We start from the raw sequence: 15,034 nt of genomic DNA, 5'->3' as shown, positions 1-15,034 counted from the left end.
GTGAGGAAATGAAGGAAGCAGGATCTTCTTGGAATGCGCATTAATCACTTGATTCGCGCAACATAAAAAAAAAACGGAGATGAACAAATTGGTCACTGAAGAAAACTGTTCCTACGCCTGCTTCTCCTGAGCCAATGGGCTGATTGATTTCAACAATTTACCCAGCTACCCAAAATAGCTCAGTCGTACCATCGACTAGCAAGGGAAACCTGTACAGTATGTCAAGAGGCTCTTACGGCCTCTTAAATAGGCGAATCATCTCTTTCGCTCAAGGAATACTAAGCTTTTGGTGCTGATGAACTTCCTGAGTTGTGTTTGAAGGTAGAGGTGGAATCCTCAGTCGGTGCCTGTTCTACGTATTTTCTTCCATCTGGGATGTAGACACCGTTCCAAATGACTGGGATGAGTCGAAGTAAGTGATTTTTTTTTACAAAAACCAAGTTCGCGGTGAGTATGACAATCACAGCGCAGTTACCTTAACCCGGTTTATAATCAGACTCATTGCATTCCTTATTTTATGTCATCTCACGAGGGCACATGGCGGCGGCCCCGAGAACAACATGAAGGTTTTGGGCCGAGATGATATTGTGTAAACCACGTTTTAGCATTTCAACAAGTGTTAAAGCAACGGCATATCTATAGGATCACAAATCGGTCAACGGTATTTCGGTATACGTACCGCATGGTTCCGCCCTTTAGGTGTTCGGTGCTGGGTGCTTTTAACGACAAAAATACCTGATGCAAATAAAAACACTATTTCATGATGGTCTCGCTGTGAATCCACCGAAGTCATCAGATACTGTTACGGTTCGACCACGCAGCGAGCAAACAATAAGATATGCGGTCTGTGGCAATATTCTATCCCCAGTTATGTTGCTTGATCCAGGCTCCTAGCACGGAAAACAGTAAGGAGACTAAAACCTCAGGGACAACTTTAATAATCCAAACAACACGCGATCAACAGGCTAGTCAACGGAAAAACAATGCACATATATATATTCATAGTTTGACTTTGAAAATGTCGGAAGTTCGCTAGCACACAGAAAGATACAGGGCTTCTGGGGATATTGATATCCCATGCAAACCTACAAATCTAGTCAATCCGTTGACAACTCTTCTGGTTAATGCACGTGTTCATTCTACCAGACCACCTGGTAACCGGCGGCGATTCCATCCCATTCGGTTATAAACCATTTTCATACATTTTCCCTTAGGTTGCTCCCTCATTCACCACATTGGCTTCCAGGTTTCAGTCTACTGGACCAGGCCGAAACCACTTCGCTGTCTTTTTTGACGCAGGAGCAACCTCTCAGAAGGCAACACAGCCAATTTCTAATGTTGTCAGTGTAAATAGTATGAGTTGTTACGCACGATTTCTCAACAACCAATAAAACGTTAGTAGAGTATGATTACAGTGCAGTTCAAACCCATCGCACTGCGGGGTACGATTTTGGAGCCGAAAATGTTGGTATCGAAATAATTTATAACCCACTCATGACTGTAAGGCAGCTAATGAAGAAAACTTCCTCTACTGTTGGTCGTTGTGCTGATACTTTTACGCACTTTTCAGGTATTTGCACTCATAAGAGCGTTCCGCAACAGTGTCACTTGTTGACGTGGTGTACTGACATAGCACCTGGTCATAGCTAAAAGTTTTCGTGTGACATTCGTCAGATCTCGCATTTTTCGCCATCGTTTTTGGGCTACAGGCACTTATCAACCTGCACTGTTGAACAATTGCCTTCGACTTTGGTTTGCTCACTGTGTACACAAATAGTATACAAGCTCCTTATTCAGCTGTTTGTCCACTATGGAGCTTCCATTTTAAACGAAGCCAGTACAGACGAGCTCATGTACTGACCAGGAAACTCGAAAACGGCCGCGGCGTTCAACCATTTAACCACTGGCCAGCACTCTGCTGAAATGATGAGCCATGCAAGACTTACTATGTTTCCCATAAGAGGGTGGAAGGCTCGGGCGATATTAGAGGCCATTCATTACATAAAACATATCTGAGTGTCCAGACGCTACTACGACTCTTTGCAAAAGACCACTCTTGTATTCAGGATTCAAGTTAGGCTTAAATGCGCCACTGTCACCATACAACCCCTCGTCACAATTCCGGAAGTTAGGTGCCTACGCAAATTTCCTTACGGTAGTTACTCTATTTTTCAAAAAAACACTCGATTTGTCTACCTTGGCACATTTTTCAATATCATACATGGTGATAATTTCTGCAACGTCCTTTCTGAGCTTTACAGCTTGTCCTCGTGATTACTGATGATGGCTTTGTATTTAAACTCTGCAGTGTTTAAGACTCAAACATACATACCGAAAGGTCTGTGACACGAACCCAATCCCAGCACCCCGGCTGCCCCTTGCTAGACTTGGGAACCTTGGCAGTAATTTAGTTCTCATGCTTCCTTCAGGTAATATGGCAGGTATGCACCGGAATAATGCTACAGCTGGAAGACAGTATCCAGAACAAGATTCGGGCATCCAAGCATAAATAATTTAGCAGGCTTAACCAACTTTAAGGAACTTGTCTTGTGCAGAACGTTCGAAAAATTTAAGGTGATTTACTAGGAGCCACATTGAGTTCGTCTTCAAACTAACTTCAAACTAATGGTAGCTCGGGCGCGTTTACCGGTGGTTACCGACTTAACTGGGCATTGACGGTGTCTCGTCGACTGGGGCCAAAGTGTTTGCAAGCCAACTGGCAAGTTCGGCGAACAGGTCAGTGTCCGTCTGATCAACCGCTAATTACTTCATTTCACGTGAACTCCACTTTTATAGCTTTCGTAACGCACGCGTACAACAACTGTAGTTTTGATGTAACTTCCAGTAAAAAATCAAGACCTGGTATGCACCGAAGTCTGCGTAACCAGTATAGTTGTTTATCAGTGGAAATACCTTCTGATTTTTCATCGTAAGCATGGTATTCTAGAAACTTAGTCAGTATTCACGCTACTGATCATTCTTGTTTCCCATTTCAGCTTGAGGTTTACGACCGACAAGCTGTTACTTTAAATGGCAGCGACGAGCGAAATTCCCAACACTGCCAACATAGGCTGATATGTAAGCAGATATATAAAAGCCAGCATTTCCGGCCTACAAGCTTGTTCTGTTAACAGACACGCACAATCATCCAGTTTTGATCAAATGCGTGAATTCGCTTTCCTTGAACGCTTGGCAATATATCCCATTTGTCCACAACGGTTTCGTCCTCAAATATACGCAGCAGTTGACAATGGTTAAAAGCACATGGGCCAGCAAATGTTTCGAAACCCCATAGTCTTTCGTCAAAGTGCACCTCTGATTTTTTTAACGACATCCACTAGTACTGCAGTTTACAGAATGAGCAAGTCGGTGTGGTCAGCCACAAATTGACAGTGGCGTATGGTGTGCTGGGTTATCACACAGATTGAACTAGGGCGATATCTAACAACTGAATTTGTTAGCTAGAATAGTAGTTGCTTTTTTTCGTTTCTGCGAGCGTCTTGCTCCGTAAAAGTCACGATTTGTTTGAATGATTACGAAGGGTTTTTACAAACAACAAATTAATGAAGAAAATAGTTCTATTTGAACTCCTGTAAGATGACACGTTTCGTAAATGTTGGGGGAGTCAACATAATATAAAACAGAAACCATCGGAGACCGTTAGTTTCCTCAGAGTTCTTCTAAATCACCCTATGAGAAGGAATTTTTGCACAAAATGGAATGGTTCTATTTTGCTTACCGAACACTAGACTTATCTAGCAACATCAAGCAAGAATTTCAAATGGAGTTTATCGAACAACCTGAAGAGTATACAGTTTACAAGATAATTAATTTGTGCAGACTCAAATTAAAAAAAAAAACAGAAAATATCTGCTTGTCTGACCACTGTTTGTATTTGGCAAAAATGTACATGAAAATTTGATACAAGCTAAAATGCGTGTTGCGGTAGTCCTGAAAAAAAGTAATAGGCTTTCTTAAAATATTCTCATCAGTTCCCATCATGCTGCTTTTGGGGACGCTTTGCAACTACTAAGGCACACAAAGCGATCCCGAGACCTAGTTCAGAAATGGGAGACAGTGTTCGTATAATTAACTTCAAGAATGCAGAGTGGAGAAATAAAATGCGCGCTTTGACTCCTCTGGTTTCGATTTGTAATTAACGCTATTGCTGCTTTACGTGCAGTTTGCCATTGACGGTGAGATCTGGAGTAACAGTGATAAGTTCTTTCCTTGGGGGTGGTTTTGGGATCACCTTGATTCGTGGGTCATCGAGCATCCGCGATCGGCTGAAAAATGCATGAGCGAGTGAAAATTTTTTGGAGATGTTCAGTTTGCCTGGTTCGTCATTGCTCTTTCGCTGAGTACCAACGAGGGGTCTTAGTGGATAAGGTCAACAATCCCAAGGACGTCAGCCAAACAGAATACCAGCTAATGAGTCATTTAGCAGTTCTCCATACGAAAAACAACCAATCACGATCGAAGCTCAGGCCGGATGAATGGTACGTGTTTAAATTAAACTACTCAGAGCAATTCCTCTGTCATCATACTCTGCTTCACTTCACAACAACCTACTAACAACTTCACCCAGAGTAGTGTTGAAATGACTGCAACCTAACCTTTCAGCGCAGCAAACGGACAAAACAAACGCTATATTGAACAAATCAAAGAACACAAATCTGGTTGGCCATATTGGCCGAAAATTGGAAACACTTTCCTCATGAGCCAAAAGAAAAACTAGAAAAGGCGCTTTGTGTTATTTTTTATGATCTGGTGCTTTCATTCTAGAGGCCAGTTGAAACCTGGGCTGGCTGCATTCATATCCTAGGTAAAGTATTTTCGACCTCATCGGTGAAACCATGGTTGTAGTGAAGTGCTTACTAACCTAATGGAGAGGACTACCGTCCGTCGCATAAATAGGTCTGTCTCATCGTTACAAATCAGCTACGTGTAATGAAGTGGTCAGAGTAAATTAAACGCGGTCAGCTAGACACAAGGAGTTGTGATCTGTGCGAGTGGATGCAAGATTCTGCATATATAGGAGGTGGTTGCTAGGTTAGACCAAAAGAGCCCCAATGCCTCAGTCTGAAAGTTTTAACCTGCGTAGTCGTATGATTCAAGAAACACCGTCGGCTCATCAGCTCCTTATTTTTCTTGCCCAATGAAACTTTTCTTACATCTGGATAAAGTTCAATCCATAAAAAGTTGATTTGGTTTTATGAATTGAAAATCGTTCGGCTCTCAGCATTAGGAACAAAATTAGTTGTCATTCTCTTGTTCATTGTGAACATTTTCCAACAACCGTTGGTCACTTCGTAGGACAGTTTTGTATTGTAACAAAACATACTTGTACGTTTTTTCTTCGAATTTGGTTGTCGAAATGTTTATTCCAGATATATTTCAGCAGGTTTCCCTTTTTGGATACCCTGATGTTATTAAAAAAATAACCCCAATATTAAAGTAATAAAAGCATATCTCTCTGTGATCTTAATAGGGGAAACTCAAAGTATTCCATGCAACTTAGTGCATCTCAGCTTGTTAGATCAATACCTTGCTATTCCGATCAGGATTGCTCAAAGTTTACCCTTGTGTGACATATCAAAAACGTCAGGATGTGTTAAAATTCGTGTAGCGAGGTGAACTCGCAAGAGTTCTTTAAGGCTTACCTAATGAATCCCGAAACCTGACATGACTTACTTCACATTAGAGCGCCCATTGACAACCAACAAACTGTTTTTGTTCTCAATCACTTGCGGATTGACAGAGATCCCATCCAAATACTGTCGAAGGATTGACTTTAGCTGTTGGTTCTCCTGCTCTAGCATGGAATGTTCTTTCACCATCGCCAGGCGATCCAGTTGAACCTTGTTGAATCTTCTCCAGAACATTTCCAGTGGTGCACACTGTCGCAGTATCTGCAAAGGATTATATCACATTGTCATTTATGTATAATCTTACGGGGAGCAGAGCTGTTTGCAACTTACAAACTCGTTGCTCCACAAACAAACTGAAATACTGTTTAAAAAAAGGTTCGAATGAAAGATTGCTGATCAAAGTGGGTAAGTGAAGGGTCCACTAAGGAGAAAGGTTCCCAGGTGATTTTTTATCTAGTGGATACTATCAAACTGGTCGTCAAGCCACGAATGGTTAATGTGTCTTGTTAACGGAACGATTTATTAGTCAACACGCGCAAAAAACAGCCCATACATTCACAATATCATATTTTTCTAATTAAAAACGAAATATCTGTGATCATAACATAGTCTCATATGCGTTCCCATTGAGCATTCTAAGCTCTGCCGATGCCAGCGCATCACGAGCAATGCAAATCTGTAAAATTGAAATAAATGCAGTCAGTGATCAGTGAGAAGCATGAACAGTTCATGTGAAAAATCACTTAATCATAGAAAGTGCTCAGTACTAGGGTACTTTTTCGTCCACTGTTATATTTTACTTCACAATGTCTTTCAAAAAATTAATGGATGTGCGGCAGCGAAGCATCACTGGTGCTTTTTCACATCATCACAGGTATTGTTTTAATTTCTGAACATTCAAAACTTCACAAGGATAAAAACCATATTGTGCTCAAATTTAGCCATCCGACGTTCCAGAAATCATCCAAAGGAGTACTGGAAAAGAATTATTTTAGAACCTTGATTTTTGGCTCTGAATAAGGCAGAAATATTTGCAAAACGTTTTGGTCATCAGTGAATTAGTGCATGTAACCAGTTCACTGACTCCGGCGTCAGATTCTGAAAAAATCACTGTATCATTCATATGAAAGAAAGACTGCCCTTCAATAACTCGAATTTTTGCCGTTACACCAACAGCGAATATTTACTTAGAAATGATGAAGTTTCAAATTCTCTTGCGAATTTATTTGAGAATTTACCATCTTACTTAACAGTTTCCGCTTACGCGGACGTTTTGAACTTTATTTCTCGCGGCTTACGTGAACAGTCGTGACAATAGAACATCCGAAAATCTTATTCGTTGTAGGAACAACAACTATGAGACTATTGTGACGCTGCTTGTTTTCATAGCCGTTTGACTGTTCTTTGTCTCTCGTTCGCAAAAAACAGTTGAAAACAACTTATGTTTCGTGATTAATTCAAATATATTATCGTCGAGGGGTAACATTTCCGTATCTCTTCTTGTTCCCTTCCCTTTGAGGGTTCGGAAACCTTTAACCTACTTCGTGATCCTGTTGGTTCCTAACTAGCCCATATCCTCAAAACTCCACATTTCAAAAGTAAGTTACCAAAAGAATGAAAGCGTTCCTACTTGTCTGTGCAACATGCTAGTTTGAAGAATACAAGGACAGACATATGATCCCATCGGCCCGGATGGATCTAAGCTTCCTGTCTGTTCGCGTGCTAGGTTGTTACGACCTATCTTACTGTACGTGCAAACTAAAGAGCCAGCATTCTGTCATTGAGGCCACGATTTTTCCGTGAAAATAAAGTAGAGGGATTATATGGTTGGTAGAAATGCAAGCCTATAAACTTTGTTCTAGCATCAATAGTACAGCGACCACGCTCACTTTCTTGTTGTGGACGGCTACGTTAACTGAAAAAGCACAATATAGGGATTATCTCTAAGATGCTGAAGGTCAGTAAGAAAAACTGATCCTTCCGATGAAGTGGATAGGAAATTTAGACTTGGAGACTATTTGTTGCACTTTTTGTCACACACTTTTAGCTAAATAAGCAAAACCCAACTCAGTTTGATGTTCTTTCGCTTATTCAGCAATTATCTTGCAAATGTAAATGATACTGTTTCTTCCGACGTAGGGTGACTCTCTGCAACTGACGGAATAGCCGTAGTACTCCGTGATTGTTACACTGATATTCAAGGTCTCCTGATTACTTAAGATGGCGAAGTTCCTTCATCGACTCTTGATGACAAGATACTTTTGGAAATGACAGGATTATCAGTCTTGCACCGGTCCCTAATTCTAACTTCTTATGCTTCTTCTTAGCTTCTTATGCATCAAGTGTGCTCGCATTTGGAGTAGAAGCTTTCTGAAATCAAAATATAAGCAAAACAACAATAGCAGTTACTACTGCTGCGTGGAACCGTCAGTCGTCGATTATATAGGAAGATGGAATACAGGGAGAAGACAATGAATACCTTAGTCTCTTGCGATTTCCAGAACCTCCACGTGGGAGTTTTGATCCGGGAAGCTTTTAGCTTCATCTGGTTGAGATCTCGTACAGTATATCATCATAGCAAATACACGAAGACATCTGGTACCCAAAAACTGAGCCAAAAAGTGCTATGGGAGAGATTGAGAGATTCTGGTCGAGACTTCATTCACATATTTATTGGATTTATGGCTAACTGACTTACAGAGGTTTTGAGGTGAAATAATAGGAAAATATTGCAGAAATCTTTCTTTAGGGCATAAAAATTTTGATGCTGCCATCGACCTGTCGAGTACACCTTGATTTTTTTGAAAAGTAATTTCACTGTAGGAAGTAGGATATGTTTAAAATGGACTTGTTACCTGCTGCCTTACAGTACTTCCGTTTACTGGGATTAGATCCATATCAAAAAGACATTAACGACTTTATAATTCTCTCACGTAATATATATCCAAACGTACCTCTCTGAAAAATCGATAGGATCCAACAGTGACAGGAAGTTATGCCATCCGCTCCATCAGCTGATTAGTATCAAACTGTGATGCAGGGCCAATAGGCCAAAATGTATGTTCAACTTCAGTCTTCTAGTCGCTTGCATTCATTCTATATTACCTGGAACCTTTATTGTGTGTTATTTGATGACTGAAATTTATTTTGCACAACCAGAAGACAGGGCACCAGATGAATTTTTCGGGGACTTAAATGCTAACTTCTTCACTAAACGAGGACCAGTCCGATGCCTAAAGCATCATGAATACGGTAATAGTTTTATTCAGCTGTTTACCTAGAAACTCCATCAATGTTGCGGTTATTCCCTTCAATGTTTTACCGATTCTCCGAAGGTATGACTAGCAAGCAAACTACCCCTAGGTTTTGAAACCTAGATTGTATCATGTGACAGAGGATGTTTCTGACTGTTTCCGATGTTCCCATAGCTACCTGGCAGAGGGAAATTATTAACTTCATCATTCTCTTGGAGAATGAAAGTTTCTGTTCGAATTTGCCAGTGAAAACGCCTGAAAAATCATCTCGTCTTATCAAGGACGAGAATATCAGCTGGTTCTTAAAGTTGGAATGCATTAGCTTATTTATGTGCCTACTAGAGCGAGACATTTAGACATTTTTTCCCAGTAGAAAATCTTTAAGTTTGACTTACCCGATGTTTTGAACAACACAGTTGGAAGCAAATATATTGCCTGTCTCCAGTTGTCCTCTTATTTTGGTAGTTTGCGCCCACATTGAAAGCCTTTCATGGGAGCTTGGAAGTTTAAAAGTTCGAATTGGCGATTGCGCTCGCCGAAAATAGCTCGTATTCTGGGATGAAGTAAACATTAGAGTGCCTGCCTGAAATTTTGATTAGGCGGGCCGTATAGTTGTATACCGAAACCGCAGTCTTGTAATCAAATTTTCGTTGCCATTTGGACATGTGTGGCGCACCACATGTTCACGTAAAACCTGTCGGTTTACAGTACGTTGCTGTAATTTTCCATCCGGATAGGCCAACTGTATGTTGATGGAATGGACAACCAGAATAATTGAAACGCGCCAGCCGTAGAGACTTATTCGTGCTTCAGTTTTCTTCTTTCCATCTAAAGCTTCATCCAAATCAACTGACATAATTGTACGTCAGTAAAGCGCCAACCTTCTGCCTCGGTATTGCTATCAACTGTGATGGTGGTACTCAGGTGCTGAGCACTCAAAGTCAGGCGTATTCCAAGTTGCAGTGTTGATTATGATTTAAAGTACATTGGAGTAGGCCACTAAGAACAACTTCGCCCAATACCATATATCTGTTCTCAAGGACAAACGGTTCTGAACCACCGTCTTCCATCTTTAAAAGTGAGCAAGTGCCTGTCATTCGATAAATGGGTAAACTTATTTTAGCACGCACCATTAACCCACCTGGGCCAGATCCTCATCACCTTCAACCTGAAGTGCTTCTTGAACTTGCCGCTCTTCATCGGCTGTCAAACTGGAGACGTAAAACGGTGTGACTTTTTCTTCCTCCGTCTCGTACTTCCTACAATGCTCTGCCAGTTTGAGAATCTTCTCAGCCTTGTCTAATAAACCCTGTACCTGAAAATGGTAATCTGGGTGATGTAGTGTGAATTTACTTTTTTGATTGCAGCACCACTTTCAAACGACAATTTTACCAATTTCTCATGTTGAGATTCCCGTAGTTTTGTTAGCTGTGTTTTTAGATTCTGAAAGTGTGTAACTAGTTTTTCTCTTTCCTCCTTTAGATGTCGATTTTTCTCCTCAAACTCTTTCGAAACTTTGGCCATACGACGTTTGACAATTGCAATATGATCATTTATTCGTTGGAGTTTCCGCATCTGCATTTCGATTTCGGCGGCTGACTTTTCATCTTTTTGTTTTAGGTTCTCAAAGTAGACTATTTTCTCGTCCGTCGTTTTGGTGTACAAGGCAAGTGACGTCTTGAATTCTGTCCACAGTTTGTTGACTTTTGCTTCCAGTGATGTCCGGAGAGCATGTTTATCTTCCAAGTTCTGTGTGAAGCAGAAAAAACAATGAATGAGCGTGTCAGCCTTAGGTCATTTTGTACAACAGTTTGCTGGCACTCAAGTGGCTATTGGCATTTCCAAAGTTGAGTCCAAAGGACTGTCCGAATAAACTTTGTGTGATATAAACCACGGTAACAAGCTTGTTTGTCCAAACTATGTGAATCATGAGACAGGAATGCTCAGTTTTATCGAAGAAACCGAAGTAGCTTTAAAAATGGTCGGGAATCTTGTTCAACTCGAGAGAATTATCTGTGCAAGTTAAATACTTAAGAAGACCCACTGTGAAGATTGATTTGTTTAACAGTTCGTAACTGCGGCCTCTTCGTTAGGTTTACCTTCTTATTTTGGTTATCAACCATTAGTTCAACTGTATGATTGTTCACTTAAACAGTTTGTCACATTTGTGCCAATCGTTTTAGCTACTTTTTCGGCTGGAGAGTTCTGATTAGTTATTGGTTCTCATTCTGTCTTCCTGGCTAACAAGTGGAACATCATTTTCACCATCGGCGAACGGTGAGTTTAAAAATTCAGTAGCTGGTAACATTAACAAAACTAGCTTTTTCTATTGAATTCTCTTCAATGACTAGGCCATACAGTAAACGAGCGATTCATGCAAATATCCATCCTCAGGCTTCAAACTACAAACCATAGTTCCCCGAGAGCAGTCAATTTTATATCGAGTATATAAGTGTCTAATTCTAATGGAGACTAGAAATGTGCTGAAAGTGAAGTTGCCTCTTTGAGTCAGTTTACTGTAGTCAGTATCACCCTCCGTATACCGACGTTTAAGGCCATAATGGATTATTCTGTCGGAGATGAAGGAGCCTTATTTTTGCAGGTCACAATCTTTAGCAATCCACTTGCTTATTGAACTCAACAATTCTCGGCGCACCAGATTCTACTCTGTATTTGATCTCGTATACTCTTCGCTCCAATAACTTCCAAAAGTAGTCTGCGGTAACCACTGGCTGGAAAATCCTTATGACTTATTACTGGAATGCCATCAGATCAGATGCTCCAAGCTGTTATAGCTTTTGAGCCGCATAGTTCGAGAAATTCAGGCTAAAGCTAACTTGTCACACAGTCGCAATGAGAACGGTTTCGTATTTTTTTGGTGAAATGGTAGTAATAACATATAAAGCTAGTCAAAAAATACATAGCACCAGCGTTTAATTTGGATCCAGTCACCATTACTAATAAATATGTCTGAGGTTTAGCTGCAAGTCGCAACTAGACGGGATGTTGGAAGGCGCCTTTAGTCCTTCTTCTGACTGTCTTATTGAAAATAAGCTGTTTCTAAGTATAAATATCTTTTGGTAGATGCAGAAGTCTATTTGACGTTGAAATATGGTGAACTGTAACTAGGCTTATAGGGAAAAATCTAAATAGTAGAATGTTGGGAGTTCACTTTGTGAAGAGAATATAAGTTTCAGCCAGGAAACCGATGACAAAAATATGCTGTACAGATAATCCTGTACATAGCTGCATTTGACAAGATTTTCCTCGACCGCACCAACATGGTCATCATTAACAACAGTACACCAATTGCTTGTTCAATTGACACGCTTCCGCTAGGAAATGACTGAATAAATCGGATAAGTTCTGTCCATCACGTTGCAGCCAAAACGCACATACGTAAATCCTACCAAAACCCATCGGATATTTTTCTTCCGGTACACGTTGATACGAGATATCGAAATCATCTTTTGGAATATCAACTATCTGTAATAACTTGTACTTATGTGTCAAGGTCAGTAAGGTACCGGGACAAGTACAGCAGAGGGTTGTGTAAATAGTCTAAAAGCCTCACATTCCACAGTGCCTGATATATTCCTGTTTGAGACAGAGGGCTGTCAAGCAATTACGCAATCCGGTTGAAGATTGCAACAAGTCCTACTGATGGTACATTGTGCCAGATGATAACTTTGAGTCCGGCGTGCTATTCATTGGTAGCTTGTATTTTAATCCGTTCACATGATATCAGTCCAAAATAAGTCTACTCTGTCACAGAATGACGTTTGTGTTTTTCCGAAGCAGTCGTGACAATGAAGATTCTAAAGAAACTTTAACTGTGTATTTTCAAACTGCACTTGGTTTCCTGTTCATGCCTTATTGACAGGTTGATTGCCTCTCAGATATGCGCATCCAGCTCTGGACTTGCACAACACTCTGTCAGACTATCGTTTATGGTGTGTGCTTAAGCTCCTCATTTTTGTTACTCGATTGTGAAAAGCTCAATCGGGTAGGCCTTAAATAAATTGTTAACATCAGGCATACAGTGATTCACCCGTGCTAATTTTGTTCTGAAATCACGAAAAAAATTAGTAATCATCCAATGTGTTTGTAGCATAACCTGAAGCTTACTATTCAAGCTAATGATGTATTCACAAGCCTCCTACAATCACTACTGTCCTAAGGACCACCAGTGGTTTCTACATAAATTGACGTCTAGCTTGAGTGAAAACTGATTGACAAATATTTAAGAAAATCCGAAAGAAAGTTCCTGACATTTTACATCCAGTTTTTTCGTCCCAAGTACGATCTAGGATCACACAGTCTTAGATCAAGGTCCTTCTTCTGCTTTCCGCTGAAAGTTTGTTCCCGATCAAGGTGACATGGAGGTCAGTATTGTCAGTATTCAATACTAGGTCCAAGTTGGCTTCTAACAAACACCGTGAATTCCCCACCACCAGCATCATGAGACTATGTGGCTATCTATCCATACCTTCCCAGATCATCGGCAAACAAATTGTGACAGTTATAACCTCAATCATTTTTGTGGTTTTCAAGACTAATGATGAGGAGGAGGAAGAAGGAAGAGAATCGATCCATCTGTTTCTGCTACAATATTGAAACCGATAACAGAATGAGTTTTCGTTGAATTTTCTAACAACTGTAATATACCATCTGTTCTTTCCAGACATTTGAGTACATTAGCTGTAGACTATGGAAACAGACGCCTTCGGTAGGTTTTCATTTGGGAACGAACATCGTGGTTTCCTTTTGAAAACAACCGTAGGGTAGGCAATCAAGTGTCGAATACGGTGTAATGCTGCTTTCTGCCTGTTTAGTACATTCCTGAACAGGAACTGTACATTGAAGTTACATCCGCATCACTGTTCTCGGTATATTCACGTGATAAGACATCAAATGAAACCCATCGCTTCCGAAACCGATACATTTGCCAACAGTTAATTAACGTTAAACCTACTCGTAGAAGTGCCATTCTGCTAAGAGTCAAATCGTTCTCCAGCAGTTCAAAAGCATCTACCTGGTTTGATGTACAGAATTACTTCCATCTCACCACAATTATATTAGGATGAGTTGGTCATATCTAACAGGCTGGATGAGATTTTTATTTTTAAAGTGGAACAAAAGGGCCCTATTTGTAAGTAATATTTTGCCTCGAGTTTTTTCACTCCGCAGCCGTGATGGGACTTGCATTTTTGCATCTTTTGGAACAGCTGACCATCTGAGTCTGTCGTCTCTGCCTCTTATCCTCCGATCATGCAGTTTGATTAATTCGTTTCCTCTACCACGACCTAATAAGATAGCATCTTATCGGTCTTTTAAATACTTTAAAGTTCCAAATGTGTGCTCGTTAACTGGTTATGTATTTTATCCTGTCACTGGCTGCACTCCATGATATGACCACTTTTGAACTGCCCGAAATCAATAGTGACAGTTAAGAGCTTGTAATTATGATGGAAACTACATTTTGTTAGAAAGCGGACAAAATTTCTCAAGGTTCAACAAACTCAGGGATTGTGGATGAAGTTTCATAGAGTGGATGTGATATGAATTCTTGGGAAGATTTTTGTACATACCGTTGGGGTTCAGTTGCATGTAAATTCTTGCCATTAGTGTCATTCCAAATGCACACTAATCTGACAAAATTTCACCCGCCCGGTTCATGATTACAAATTCACTAAATTTAAATTGTTCCTCAATCGAACGAAGCTAGATGAGCAGCTATTCTATGATTTCAGTTCCTTTTGCTCGCATAGTTTATTGCACTGTTGAACTAGCGCGCATTCTTTTTCTGCACACCGCCATTGGGTAAACGTTTTGCAGTGAATGCTGACTACCGATGAAGGAGACTTCGTTTGCTGCCCGAATCGACAACTACTTCATAACCAACAGTTTTCGAAAGAAAACTGGTCAGCACTTTTCACTTATTCCGAACAACCATTTTTGCAAATTATGCCTTAAGGTGCCTTTTTAATATTGCGGTTCTTATAATGTCCAGTGCGTTCGCACGTTCGTTTACCTCATTGTCACTACTGATATATATATATATATATATATATATATACTGGGAATACCTACCAACCTGGTATGCACAAGATAGATTCTGTGCGGGGT

At 40.4% G+C, this 15,034-nt stretch overlaps 1 protein-coding gene across 1 annotated transcript in view; it reads right to left on the bottom strand.

The window, feature by feature from the left end:
• Nucleotides 1-3,688: 3,688 nt before the first annotated feature.
• Nucleotides 3,689-15,034, bottom strand: part of T265_13706 (hypothetical protein) — a gene marked incomplete at both ends in the record, with an annotated part of 22,100 nt that continues 10,754 nt past the window's right edge. Inside the window, 4 exons of the mRNA XM_009170126.1 lie at nt 3,689-4,286; nt 5,695-5,912; nt 10,047-10,220; nt 10,259-10,654. Of these exons, the coding sequence (XP_009168390.1) occupies nt 4,163-4,286; nt 5,695-5,912; nt 10,047-10,220; nt 10,259-10,654 (912 nt within the window). The remainder of the gene's footprint in view (nt 4,287-5,694; nt 5,913-10,046; nt 10,221-10,258; nt 10,655-15,034) is intronic.

The sequence above is a fragment of the Opisthorchis viverrini genome, assembly GCF_000715545.1.
Source record: "Opisthorchis viverrini unplaced genomic scaffold opera_v5_93, whole genome shotgun sequence".
NCBI lineage: Eukaryota > Metazoa > Platyhelminthes > Trematoda > Opisthorchiida > Opisthorchiidae > Opisthorchis > Opisthorchis viverrini.
This window is presented reverse-complemented; position numbering and strand designations above follow the sequence as displayed.